Consider the following 15105-nt stretch of genomic DNA (forward strand, 5'->3'; position numbering starts at 1 on the left):
GATACAGTATAATTTTTACACAAATTAACATAGATTAGATTTAATTAACATTAAAAAGACATTAAACTTATAGCTGGCATATCTCAAGAAATATGCGCAATAATTCCGATTATTTGTAGCACAAACCATATAAATATATTTTTTTCATTATTATTACTGAACTTTATATATTTTTTTTTTAGCTTATAAAGACACATTATAGGCCTATATTATACATATTTCCATGGCATTAAGATGCTGAAGCTAAATTAAAGGTTTAAGTTTTAAAATGTGTACGTAATAGTTTTGACCAATAGTCTAAAATATAAAAAATGTATGCATTTTAGGTTTTAAAGCTTTGTTTTGTCAAGTTAATATTACTGAATGCAACAATTTATATGGAATGTATACATAAAAAAAAAATGCATGTTTAACAAAATAGGATGTAAATAGTTTATCAGCAAGTTTCTTATTTGCAAACAGGCAGGACGATATATTGCTGATATGTCAGTTCCTTGCCGGTGTCAAATTTTGTTTTCTAAGCAAGATAATGATCTCAGCCATTGTTCTAAATAAAGCAGGGGAGTCTTATTCTCACAGGCGTGAATCTGGCTCGGATATTTAAGCATTGGATGCTCAAAATGCAGCTTCAGCAGCACAGAGGTTTGTGAAGCTGTTTTCTCATAATGATGATATTCTGCATTATTCTATGTGTCTCCTCTACAGTCAACATGTCTGCAGCCACATCTGCAAAAAACTGCATCTGTGCATTTGTGAAGCAAACTCAAACAATGTGAAGAAAACAAACCTGGGAATGGGATACACATGCTAATATATATATATTATGTTAACATTAATTTTTAGTTTTAGTTAACCATTTAGAATGCCTTTCGGTAACACTCTATTTTAAGGTGACATAGTTAGGTTACTACATGCACTTACTATAGTATAGTAATATAATTACAAGTAACTAACCCTAAACTAAACCCTAACTGTAACTCTACAGTAAGTACATGTAGTTAATTAATATTTCCCAGTACCTATTTGAGTAAGTACAATGTAACATCACCTTAAAATAAAGTGTAACCTGTCTTATTTTCATGCTTTTTACGCTATGTGATTTTTTTGTAATTAAAGTTATTTTGTTTGTTTTTGTTTTGATATTCATTCATTTCCAGAACCTGTTATATTGATTTTTCTGGTTTGCCAGGCCTTGAAGAAGTAGTTCCGTTGTTTGGTGGGGTCGAGCAGATTGACACCAATGTCTTCAGATCTCTGTCAAGAACTGTCAAAAAAAAAGTTAAGACAGTTTCCCCGTGTCCTTCCCTCTGGCTTGGAGATCCTCCATTTGGGCCACAACAGGCTAAACAGCCAAGAGTCGTCCCAGAAGAGGGTCCTGCAAGAGTCGTCCCTGGAAAAAAGCTACTGGTCCTGAACCTCCAGAATAACCAGTTTAACACCTTGTGTGCAAACACCCTAACATTCCTTGAAAAGCTTGAGTGTCTTTACCTGGATGGAAATACAATCAAGTCAGTACATGGCATAATCTAAAAGCTCCTCAATTTCATCAACTTTCTTCTCATCACTGCAGCTTTTAAAAACATTAGATGACGGGACATGTCCCAGCAGCTGCACAACCTCATAACACTTTCTGTCCGCTCTAACAGACTAATATCAGTGGGGGGTCTTCGCCTCCCAAATCTGTCTGTGTGCGAGTTTGCTGGAAACCAGCTACAAATACTACCAGGTAGGTTGGCCTCTTATCTTAGACTGCAGGCAGAACAATATCCACGAAGTCACTTTTCAACAGCTAACAAGAAAAAAAAAAACTTAAACATCTCTTTTGTGGTATGGCACGGCAGGGGAGGGAAGGGGAGAGGGGGGAAACTGTCATCGCCAGTGGCCCATGCATATCGACTGTCACAAAAAATCAGTGGTAAACCGTGAGGAAATGCTAGATTTTTTTTAAATGCTAGTTAAAGTCTAATGAAATACACTGACACTTTATTTTTGTCCTTTCAAAAGTAACTGAATGTCCTGCTACATATATTAGCCTACAGTAATCGTAATTCTATTTAAAACATATTAATGTACATACATGTATAATTATAATGCCATTATAAAATATATAGTTGTTTATATACACACTATAAAAGGATATATTTGAAAAAATAATAATTTTCCGGTTAAAAAAAACGTTGCGTACTTAGCATAGATCTACGCGCCCCCTGAACCCCAATAATAAAGATGGAGAGTGACATAATCATTTGCAGTGGCAGCAGTACGCAGGGCTCTGTGGAGGCGGAGGACTTCTCTCCTCCTGAATCCCCAGGGCTAAATGGAGACATAATAGATGGCTGTGCAGGTCCTCTGCCCTATCTATTTGAACCATTAGCCCCTGCCGTGACTGTGGAGGAAAACATGGACGAACCGGAGGCCGCGCGGATGGGAGAAGTGTCAGAATGATAGCTAGCTAACTAATCAGAGAAGACCAAAAACTCTTCTGCAGGCACAAGTCCGACATTCATAATGTTTTGCAACAGGTGTAGGCTACTTGTGGTCACTGTACCAGGCTGTCTCCAAGAGAAAACTTGTGCTGTAGAGAGGTGGCACAGGTAAACGCAGCTTGACACTCATTCACTGTATTGCAATTCAGTATCTAATCAATCAAAATTGATGCTGTTTAAGCTCCATCCACACACAGAATAGAATAAGCATATTTTAAGCCGATACATCAACATCTCTCATCATTGGGGTGGGGGAACGGATTTCGACAGCTGAACTATTTGCCGTCGGATTCGGTTCCCCCTATGTTCCTTACACAATGAGGTTCTAATATTTATCACATTGCAGCTGAATGCTAGACCCAATAGCCTAGTGGACAGTGCCCTAACAAATTTTTTTAGCTTTGGGCGACCCAAGTTCAAGTCCCGGGTCGTCAAACTTTCTTGATACTATAGACCAGTGATTCCCAACCTTTTTCCTTGGCCCCCCGACCAGTGGAACATTTTATGCATCTTTTATTCACCTCAAAGCATATCCGCTCCCGCGCCCCCCCTGCGAACTCCCCAGGTTGGGAACCAATGGGCTAGTCTATATCTTGACCTTGACTTGACCACCAACTTTATTCCAAGCATTTAACCAAAAACTCATTAGTTGTGTCCCAAATGACACACTATGCACCAAGACCCTGTAGCCTATAGGCCTACAACAACAGAGAAAAAGCTTGCACTTGCAGATATGTAGTTCTTTGTGTTGATCAGCGATCAAAGTCTTAAACCAATCACAACTGGACGGGACTAAATACAGGTGTAAACGCTGTCTAAAACGTTTTGAGCTTGTTCACTTTCAACCACTTCCAAAGGTAGGCCTAGTCAAAACACATTCGATGTTCTCTCATCATTCCTGATTTCTAGCGAACATTATCTGCTGCTCTCCGTGTGTTTTTCCGTCGTCTCAGAACAAATCAGAACATAAGTGGATGAAAGTGGACAAAATAATCGTTCCAAACCCGTAAGACCCTGACCTTCGATCATCTTCGGAACACAAATAAAGATCTTTTTGATGAAATCTGACAGATTTCTGTCTCTCCATTGACAGTCCCAGAAAGTAGAGATTAAATCATCATTAAAGTAATTCATGTGACTCCAGTGGTTTAACCTCAATTTTATGAAGTGAGGTGAGTGCTTTGTTTGTGCAAAAAAAAAAAAAAAAAAAACACACACACATAATTTACCACTTACAATATATTAATCTTCAACCGGCGTTCACACAACTACGTCTGCTTTCGCATCATCAGCACAACATGCTTGGGCGTGGTGCTCTCGTGAACGCGTTGGAGATTAATATTGTGTAAATACTACATCTGGGTGAGTAAATAATGACAGAATTTTCATTTTTGGGTGAACTATACCTTGAAACGTCCAACATTCCACATTTTTTCATTTAATTAAGTGCATCGTCTGGATTTGTAAAATACACTTTTTTTTCTTCTTTTTGACACTTTCAGTGTGAACACAATACTCACACTATTTATACAAAGAATGGCATAGAATAGTGCATAATAAATGCTTAGCTTAATTAATATAAATACTTAATTTAATTAATCAATCAATCAACAATACTATTGATCAGCATTACCAAACGTGGACGTTTTACACTAGAAACCAACACTGATGTACTATTTTATTTAATACTGTGAAGCTGCTTTGATACAATCTGTATTGTGAAAAGCGCTATATAAATAAAGTTGACTTGACTTGACTTGACTTGACTTAAATACTCGAATTAGGATGCCCCCTATCTACTTTGGGACAATCGAACAGAATAGAAAGTGCAAAATGCTAATAGTGTAACTGGATCTTTCAAACAGTAGGGGGAGCCAAATGACAGCATTTTAAATCATAATGGCGCACATTTACCTGAGGGGGCCATAGTCTGCTCTGGTTTTCACTCAGTACTTTCGTTTATACTATTTAAACAGGGTGATTACATCATGACTTTCATGACCAGTTGTTTTAAACACACCCTTACCATACAGTTTTCTTGTTTTGTTCTACAATATGGGTCACACAGCTAATTTTTTAAGTGATAATCAGACATTATTTGTTGAGTGTGTCATAGCAACGTGAGATAATACTTGGCTTTGATTAGGTTCAGCCTTCAGAGATGTTTTTGCATGTGACATGACTGGTTGGGGCAGAAAAGCTGGCAGTTGAGACGCAGATAAAGCACAGATACAGACAGCAGGGTGAAAGCTTGAGTGACAGAACCTTCTCATTCCTGCTGGGGTGATCCCTGAACAAACAACCAGCGCTTAGCTTCAGGCAAGTGCCTGTTCTACAGTCCTGTTTGCCACACACACCACTGTAGCTGGGATTTTAAACAAACATGTCATGATGTGATAATGTTATGTGTAGTGATTTTTTTAGCCTGACTGATGGATATAAGAATTTAAGATATGTTTTTGCTCCTTCACAAATACCTATACCAAAAATGTTCTAACAAGAACTTAGTGCTATAGGAATGCTATGCTGTCTAGGTAAGTGTTTAGTTTATCATTTCAAACAGGTTTGCTCTGGTTGCATTGAAGCTCAAAAAAGTGCATCCATCCATCATAAAAGTGCTCCACACTGCTCTGGGGGGTTAATAAAGGCCTTCGGAAGCGAAGCGATGAGTTTGTGTTAGAAAAATATTCATATTTAACATGTAACAAAGTAAAATTCTAGCTTCCGGCCAAACGGCCATGCACAGTCTATTTTTTGGTTGCATTGTGCTATGTAGATAACGGTATAGGCTATTCGATTGTATTTTGATTTTCTGGAATTGTGGTATCGACAGGAAATGAAAATAGAGATCTGACCAACACTATCCCATTGCAATTTGTAAGTATTTTACATTTTGGCAAATGAGTGGTTAATTCTTATGAATTTGTTTGATCCCATTCACAGTTTGTGTAATGTGCACAAAGTTAAAAGGAATGCTTTTCTCATCTAAATAAAAAAAGCTTTGTGCAAAACATGTGCATGCATAGTATATTAATTAAATTCCTGTGCCTGTGAAGAAGTGCACTTGATTGTATTGAATTTGCACTTGCATTTTAGGCTACTTCAGATGTTAAAAAAATAAAAATAATATATATATATATACATTACATAAAAGTTTAAATAGAAAAGCCATACTTAAGTTTATCATAAATGCTTACCATAAAAGTCCTATGCAAGGCAAAAAACTAATTGCATTTAATATAAATAAACATGCCGTTAAGTGTGCAAAAACATTGCATTCAGTTTAAGGTGCAGTAAGCTATTTATGACAAACATGAAATCAACCCAAACAAACACACCTCTCCCTTCATTGCTCGGCCCCCAAAATGCACGACCACACAATGCAAGACGAGATGTCTCTTTATCATAGCAGAGGCTATGGAAAATAAAGCTTCATGGAAAATAAAGCTAAGATGACGAACGCCAAGCTCTGCTGCTGATTGGCCTACTCTCTCTCCTTCCCAACATGAGTGGACCGCCCCCTACTGCTGTTTGGCTCGCTCTCTCTCCTCCCCTATCATGAGTGGACACGCCCCCTACTGCTGATTGGCTAACTCTCTCCCCTCCCCATCATGAGTGGACACGCCCCCTGCTGCTGATTGGCTAACTCTCCTCCCCTATCATGAGTGGACACACCCCCTACTGTTGATTGGTTGCAAGTGTTCAGTCGATCACTTTCAACAGCTGTTTTTAGAAATTGCTTACTGCACCTTTAAGTATATTCTTTTAAAGAATATTATTTCTGTAATAAGTATTCTTTTTGCCATTATGCCATTATGCCACAAGGTATGCCATTAAGTGCACTTCTTTTTCACCTGGAAAGACACAACTCTTATGTGAGCCCTACTTGTGCTGCTGCTATGGTTTTTGTGGCTTGAGTTAGTGGTGAATGTAACATTGGTTTAATAATGAATGACAGACAAAGCATTGCTTTCGCTGTGACCTAGAATAATAGTATCACTCCATCACACGGACAAGCAGAGCGGATTAGCTGGAGACACTTGTTCCCCATTAGATGGACTCAAAAGGAACAAAAAACAAAAGGAGGCATTGTGTGCCAGAAAGGTGACCGCATCTCTTCTGCACTACATGAATTACTCTTTCCCTTTAAGAAGAAGACAAGGTGATATAATGTCTACACAGCTTGCTCTGGACTGAGGCATCAAAGAACCTTCACTCACTCTGGACCAAACCCTTCTCCATAAACACCACACTCATTCAGTACACTTCACCGTGTGCTCGATAAATCATTTTTACAAGATGCGGTTGGCGACTCCAAACAAAAAAAGCATTCAGAGAGATCTTATTACATACTGTCTGGCAAGACACTTCAATTCAAATTCTGTCTGGCAAATTTTTTGTATATTTGATGGTGGGATGATTTTGTGCCTTGATGCTGAATGAGAAAAAATGGCTATGGCAGTCAGTTGCGCATGTTTTAAATGTGATTTTTTGACACTGAGATGGTTAAAATGCAGTTTTGCCGGTATTCTATTCAGTTTGAGTACGTCTTGCAAGGGGACATGAGTGTGTTTATATATGGAGACAGTTGAGTGATGTCTCTTAAGTGTGGACAGATGTGTGGCGCAAGCATTGTCAGGGAGCATGAGAGTCTGTTTCTAGTCGTCTAGTCTTTATACTGACAAAATGTCCAAAACATCTCTTCTGATGTAATAAAAGCACAGTCAGTGTCCTCGCAGACAGAAGATGATCTGTAGAGCTCTGGTAAATCTGGCATTTCGAGTCTGTTTAAATGCCGCCACTCTCTCTGTCCCGTTTGAAACTTTCTGTGTGCTTCGACAAGTTCCAGCAGTGGCTTCAGAGTTCTTGTTGTTTTCCACATTCCTATTAACATTTGGATGCAGTTGTACTTTAGTACTAGATTCAGTTGAGTTTATTCATGTCCTTTTAAACCTTGTTTTGTATTTTGACCCGGCAGGATTAGTGTAGGTTACAGTAGTAGAGAGATATATTACATTTTGTGGAACTTAAACATTTCTGTACAATGGGGTTTCAACATTTCATAAATAATTAGATGGAATGAAGTCAGCTTAACCTTTAGCCCTTCGGCCAGTTCCCACTTCCTTTAGAACCGTGGAACAAGTTTTTGTGTGTGTGTCTTTCAGAGTGACAAGACAGAAGTGAAGATCCAGGCCTCCCGTGTCTTAACCTTGTCTGTCACTGGCTCACTAAGTCTCTAACCAGATCTCTTCCTGTAGAGCTGCTGTGCCATGCAGTGGACAATGACCCGACACACACACACACACACACACACACACACACACACACACACACACACACACACAGATTTATGGATACATCTCTTATTCGTTTGGATGCGTCTGCATGCTTGTAAACAAAAGCTCATTCTCATATAAATGTTCAATACAATCGTATATACACACAGAGACCCTGACAAACAAACACATACACACACACACACACACACACACACACACACACACACACACACACACACACACACACACACACACACACACACACACACACACACACACACACACACACACACACACACACACACACACACACACTTATCTGATCTCTTGAAGTGGTCATAGTCTCCACTCTGTCTGCCTGCTGCTAAATACTGCTCTTAGCTACGTATCAATCTGCTAAATGCTGCTCCGGGCCACATACTCTTCCCTTATCTGAACTCAGTGCTGACGAGACTCTTGAGAGCGTTTTCTATCTCTGCCTCGGTCCTATCCAACACAGTCTTAAACAGGAAATAAATTGGCCATTAAGATAGGACTGAAGTTACTCTCCCCCACCACGGTCAGTGAAATGTTTCTGATTGCTCATATTCTTGTCATTAGGACGCTAAGTGTCTCACAATCCATTTTAGGCTACCTCAAAACTGAAGGTTAACACAATGTAATTACTAGAATTTTACCGTTATCTACATAGCACAATGCAACCAAAAAATAGACTGTGCATGGCCGTTTGGACAGAAGCTAGAATTTTACTTTGTTACATGTTAAATATGAATATTTTTCTAACACAAACTCATAGCTTCACTTCAGAGGGCCTTTATTAACCCACCAGAGCAGTGTGGAGCACTTTTATGATGGATGGATGGATGCACTTTTTTGAGCTTCAAACTGATGGTTGCAATCCACTGCCATAATAAAGCTCGGAAGCGTCAGGCTGTTTATTAATATAACTCCGATTGTATTTGTCAGAAAGGAGAAAGTCACATACACCTAGGATGACTTGAGGGTGAGTAAATCATCCGGGCTATGTTTTAATTTTAAAGTGAACTCCTTTAAATTGAGTTATGGTGTTAGAGTAAGATATAATTCCATGATTAGACTATCCAGATAAAAAAAGTCTGGACATCAAAAACAAAAAAACAACAACATGAAATATTTTTCCCTCGAATCTGTTCCGTATAAGGAAGTGGTTTGAAAATCGATTCCAATCAGATATGTTTCCATCACCCTGTTTTTATGCCATTGTGAAGTAGCTAGTATCGCATTAGAAACGAGTGATGAAAGTGCGAAAAAGAGTTAATGCGAATAATGGTGGATGGAAAAGCATTTGCCGAATAAATTCTGACGTAGCGAACATTAAACCCACGTGACTAATCGGCTAGCTGTTTCCGCGGATGGTGTTTTATTTACAGGTGGTTATTAGGTTGAAAACACACATTCGCATCTGTTTTTATTTTTGTTGTTGTTTGGGAGATGGGAAATCAGTAAATTCAACTGGAAATAAATATCTTTGCCAATCTTTGCAATGCCCAGTGCCCTAATAATATAGATGATATTAAATGTGGCACTGCACAAGAGTCTGAAAATCATTTTGTATTTTGCATGGATTGGACCACACAGTTTTGTTCTAATAAATAAAAAACATCACATAGGCATTAATTAGTCATTTAGCATGCTGCATTCTCAACACAAAAAATGCATATGTGTGTGTGTGTGTGTGTGTGTGTGTGTGTGCGCGTGCGTGTGTGTCGGCGAACGTTATCTGCATGAAATATGTCTCTGAAAAAAAATATTAGTGTGTGTGTGTGTGTGTGTGTGTGTGTGTGTATGGGGGCGGTGCCACCCCTCTAGACACGCCCCTGGGTACACCTACCCTACCACGTCATTACCAAAGCAACCCATGCATGTATAAGTTGGTTATGTTTGTACACACACTTGCAAATAACAGAGCGGACAGTCTGCCTGAAAAGATCTGATTTGCCTGCAGTCACTTATAGCAGACTTTGCTATTACCTTCAAGAAATAGACTAGCGCCTGTAGGCTATAAAATATCTGAAATAAAATCTGTACGAAATTACATTAGGCTATATGCTTTTCTTATGCTGAAGATGCCCTGCTGAAAAACAAACAAACATCACAGAAGTTCTTATGGTTTACACTAAAAAATACCATTACAAACCACAAATCTATAACCATTAAAACCATCACCTAATGGTTTCAGTATCAGTGTTGCCAACAACTGTTGCTGCGTGTTGATTTTTTTTTTCTCCGCGATTTGAAGGTTTGACATAGCCTATTATTGTAATTATGAAAACACTGTTTAGTGATTTTCAAGATGAAATTGTGTATAACGCATAACAGTGACGACAAAATATGTATTTTAGGTAGGCCTACAGCTACATGGGAGTGGCATTATGTTAAGTTTTCATATTTGTAAGCTATAGGGTACTGGGCGTGTTTTGAGCTATTTTTGATTGGCCCTTGGGCTGGTTTTGTTGCACAGGCCTGGCACCCCTTGTCCTGGTGTGTGTTTTGGGCAATATTCCATTAGGATTTAATGGTTTTAACACACCACCATTAGAAGGCAACAAATTAGTAGAGACCCTCAGGGACCCTCATTAAAACCAATACAATTCCCATTATAAAAATTGAACCCATTACAAATTCTAAGGGTTTCTATTGCTATTTTAAGCAGGGCGCTAAATTGGCATATTTGTAAAGATTCTCCTATAGAGTTGCTTTATCAGACAGGTCCTATCATTGGTGGCTCGCAGTCAGATTTCAGATCTCGAGACAAGGCTGAGAGAGTGCCGGCTTGTCTGCTCTTCTGTTTACTCTCAGCACTGCATCCTGGCTATCTGACTTATCACGACTCTTCAATTGTTGGATCTGTTTGGCTAATGTGAGTGTAATGACAAGCTCATTGGAAAGCGTTAAGATTGGGAGATAATTGAATTGGTTTAGTTTACGACGTTACAGAGAATTGCAGCGTCTTGCTTAACTTATCACTTTTTAATCGATTTGACTAACATTAAATCTTTAAATATATTTGTCTTGACTAATGTTAATTTATAAAGTAAAAAAAATTACGCACACAAAAATTGCTGAGATACAATAGGCCTACCTCTCTCAAAAAAAAAAAAAAAAAAAAACAGAACCATCCTTAGGATATCAAGCTTTTTTTTTTTTAAATGTTAGGCTAATAAATTTTTTTTTTTTTTTTTTCAAGCAGCATTGTTTCATATGCATATGTAATCTTTCTTTCTTTCTTTCTTGTTAGCCTACTCAAAAATATTTAATGACTAAATGACTGAATCAACCTGACGTCATTTACCAGCGGCAGCAAATAATAATATTAATAATAATAAAATTCAGATAAAAATAACTCTGAAACTGAAAATGTTCACTTTGTACAGAGAACCCTGCGATAGGCTATATGTCTGCAACCTTTCTTGTTTCTTGTGTTACTTAGAGAATCAAATAATCCAAATAAATTCCCACACGTTGCATTAAAATTGAATTTATTAAGTTATGCTCCAGAAATCCGCCGGTTTTTCTTTCGGTGTAAAGAATATATATGCCTAATATTTTAAGGACAAACTATGGCCAAACAGTTCATAGCTAATAAAATCAAGTCATTCGAAAAATACAGTAAATTATTTTGAAATGGGTGTAGGCTGTAATCACTTTTTCAGATTTAATTTAACAGTCACATTTGAACTCACAGACACCAGCAGTATTTCTATGTTCCTATTATAGACAGGTTATGTTAAATCGTTATTTCAACACTGTAAAAAAAAAAAAAAAAAAAAAAAAAACATCCCCAAGTCAAAATTTTCTAGTGACTGGTCACATCTAAATTTTTCAATTAGTCTGACGTATTATTTCTCATTGAGCCAATGTTAACAGACTATTGCAACAAGAATTGCACTCGGGCCATTAAAAAATTTAGATGTGACCAGTCACTAGAAAATTTTGACTTGGAGAGGTTAGAATTTTTTTACAGTGAAGGATACGCCAATAACAATCATCACAGCCTCACGATAAAGTTAATATATCTCAAAAAAAAATATAGCTTTCTTGAAAAATCTCAAAATGGCTCTAAATACAAGTATGACAAAATACTGTTATTAAATATTTATTCTTTATTTGGTGTTGTTTGTTTTGTAAACCATTGATATAAAAACAGAAATATATATATAAAATCAGACAACAATGACAGTGTTTTCTCCTCAACGTTTTTCAGCAGTGCCACTCGGATAAATATAGTCTTAATCCAAAAATCTTCTCTCTTAGGACCGATGCCTTGTCTCACCAAGTTCTGATCCCATCCACACTTCCCGTCGTCAGATTCATATCCGCAAAGTGGTTCGGTATTTGACTTGTGTTGGCAAACGAGGGCACAGAGGTGAAGTTACAGTGGTATGGGTTATTTCCATAGCTGTTGTAATAGTTATTGTAGGGATATGATACAGTGACATTGTAAGGAGCTCCGTGACAGGGTTTTCCATCTCGCACCAGCACGGGCACCGCAACCCTCCGCGGGCCGGACAGCTCCAGGCTCCTGTCCTGTCGCTGCCTCTTACACTTGTACCTCCGGTTCTGGAACCATATTTTGACCTGTGTGGAGGTGAGCTTCAGGACATGAGCCAGGTGGTCTCGCTCGGGTGCGGACAGGTATCTCTGCTGCTTGAAGCGTCTTTCCAGCTCGAACACTTGAGTTTGAGAGAAGAGCACTCGAGGTTTCCTGCGCTGCCTCTGTTTTGGCTTCTCCCGGGGTGCTTCCTCTTTATAACTGGAGTCGTCAAATGGACACAGGCCTAAAAAAAAAATCAAATAATAATAATAATAATAATAATATATTCTGCGTATAAATGCAATATGAAATGCACTGAATGAAGAGGATCAATAAATACAACAACAAATAGGCTAGGGCTAATAATCTATGTTTTAGGTCACACTTTAGATTAGGGTCCAATTCTCACTAATAAATAACTATTAACTACGACTTTAGCCTCAATAAACTCGAATTACGGCTTATTAAAAGTTGTACGTTTAGGTTTTGGGTCATGCAGAATAAGACATTAATATGTGATTTATAAGTAGCCTAGCCTATAAACAGCCAATATCCCAGTAATGTGCATACTAATAAGCAATTTAGTGAGAATTGGACCCTAAACTAAAGGGTTACCGTTTTTTGTGTGGTTAATTCAGGATAATTGTGTCCCAGTTTACCAGAATTCTGCCTATACAGAACTGATCAGTCGCTGGAAAATAAAGTTGCTGCCTTATATTTTTAAGTACAATCAACTTGGATGTTTAAGTCATTTCAACTTAAATTACGTTAAACTGACTTAAAAAAAATAGACGAATCTTAGCATCACACTGTGAAATATTTTTTGGGGTTGTAACAAAAAATTTAAAACCAACTAAAAAACGTTGATTTCCTAAATCCTTCAACTTGCAATGATTTGACAGTATATTATAGTTAACCCCTTGAAAGCCCCCCCTTGAGCCCAAAACCCTTTCCTAAACCCGTTATGTGCATAAAAGAAGTGTAAGATTTTTTTTTTCCCGAGATTTACGCATTTAATTTAAAATATCACCAAGTTGAATTGAATAACCATTGCATATTATTCATATTATGAATTTTAAATGAGTAAAAACATTTTGTATAAATCTTAAACGTAAATTTTAACATATTTATGTTTACGTTTATTTTGTTGTTTTTATTTTTACGTTGAATTTATGTTTGCATTTATGAATACAAATCACATGCATAATCCATTCCCTTGTTGTTCCATTAAGATTTATACAAAATGTTTTATTAAGCTCTTAACTCGTTTTTTTAATAAGGATTATTCAATTCAATTTGATGAAAATTTGCTATTAATTGATTTTTTTTTTTTTTTTTTGTTGAGTGCATCTATTGAAAGAAGACAATTGGAGCTATAAATAATAACTATAAGTATCCTACTTGTTAAATCATACTTGCTATAAATATCCTACTTGTGTCTTCGCCTGGATCCATGTCCTCCTCGGCTGGAGACCCGCAGGAGCTTCTGAGCGTGTCGAACTCGTGTGAGTTGAGCTGATCCCCCGTGCCCGCGCCCGTACTCGTGCCCGTGCTGTGGTTCTCGGGGCTGTAGAGCAGATCCAGGCTCCGGCTCAGGGTGCTCTGAATACACTGAAGCTGAAGCGAGTCCTGCTCGACACCCATCAGTGCGTGAGGGTTCAGAGCGTGTTGCTGCTCCAGTTTGAGGATGTCCTTCACCGAGAACGGAGTCGAGGTTACGGGACTCGGAAGCATCGCTCGACAGATGTGTGTGTGTGTGTGTGCTTGAAGAAAGGTGGAAGAAAGCTTCTTCGTTTCACCTGCTCAAACGCAAAGCGACATCCGTTGAGTTTGTAAAGTTCCTACAGATGTCCACAGGTAAGCAGAAGAATATGGTCCACTCTTCCTGACGTATCGCTGTTGTTTGACGTGTATCTCCTCTCAGAAGCAGCTGTAGATGAAGAATAGCCCCTGTCTTCCTCTTTCCGCTGTTGAAGAGCTCTTATCTAATACACAGCGTCCTTATCTCAGACTGACCCCTCCCATTCTGTGCGTCCCATCATCACCTGTCCGAACTCACACCAGCGTGTTTAAAAGTATCCGATAGAGGATTGTTGAGATTGAAATGCCATTTAATGTGCAATTTAAAGGCGAGGCCACACTATTTTGTCAAGTGCAGGCTTACCTAAGCTACAGGTAATAGCATTTAAATTACCGTTAACTTATTTCAATCAATAGCCTACTATATGATTAAGCCTGACTAAGTTTAATGTATTAAAGGCTAGAAATAAATCCAGGTGGAAATGGAAAACCGTGAGTCGGTTCATTTGGAATGTTAAAGTATGAAGGTGTTCTGGCTTATAATCTCAACATTATTTTTGTTTTTAGTTGATTTAGTTGATAGTATCAGGTTAAGAAATTCAATTGGAATCACATGAGAACCATTCGAAATTCAGTGTTTCAAAACCCTTACAAATAACGATATTATTTACATTCATTTATGTGGCATATCATTTCAGTCATTTCAATAATGCATTAATTTAAGCTGTTGTATTTAACGTAATATAGGCCAAGATATCTGGTTAAATAACTTAATATTATACAAACATGTTAGTAATTACTGCAGTGTTCATATAGGCGCTCCCTCCATTCACCCTCCTGAAACCATACGGGTAAATTGGTTTGTGCTTCGCTGAAGCAAAGTGGATGTCCGAAAAGGTGACGCCGACACTGACATCCAACAGGCCTATTAGTGTACACAGGCCACAACAAACAGTAACCCTACACC

The 15105-nt window shown here is 38.0% G+C and overlaps 1 protein-coding gene across 2 annotated transcripts; it reads right to left on the reverse strand.

Annotated features, from left to right (window-relative positions):
- Positions 1-11887: 11887 nt before the first annotated feature.
- On the reverse strand, positions 11888-14294 carry nkx2.7 (NK2 transcription factor related 7). Of its 2 annotated transcripts, none has more exons than XM_084388666.1 (2): positions 13772-14294; positions 11888-12582 (listed from the first exon to the last, which is right to left on the reverse strand). In XM_084388666.1, exons 1-2 carry the CDS (start codon positions 14070-14072, stop codon positions 12074-12076), a joined length of 810 nt encoding a protein of 269 aa, XP_084244792.1. In that variant the 5' UTR covers positions 14073-14294; the 3' UTR covers positions 11888-12073. The 2 variants fall into 2 exon arrangements, with proteins under 2 accessions (XP_084244792.1, XP_084244791.1); XM_084388665.1 differs by having other exon boundaries at positions 13754-14284.
- Positions 14295-15105: the final 811 nt, after the last annotated feature.

Source organism: Rutilus rutilus (genome assembly GCF_951802725.1).
Source record: "Rutilus rutilus genome assembly, chromosome: 19".
NCBI lineage: Eukaryota > Metazoa > Chordata > Actinopteri > Cypriniformes > Leuciscidae > Rutilus > Rutilus rutilus.

Bases quoted from the DNA above. Each gene is read 5' to 3' on its own strand.
- nkx2.7 (XM_084388665.1), bottom strand. From the start codon at position 14,072: ATGCTTCCGAGTCCCGTAACCTCGACTCCGTTCTCGGTGAAGGACATC. The intron at 12,583-13,753 runs GTATGATTTAAC...TTTTTTTTTTAG, and splicing joins AAGTAGGATATTTATAGCAA to GCCTGTGTCCATTTGACGAC.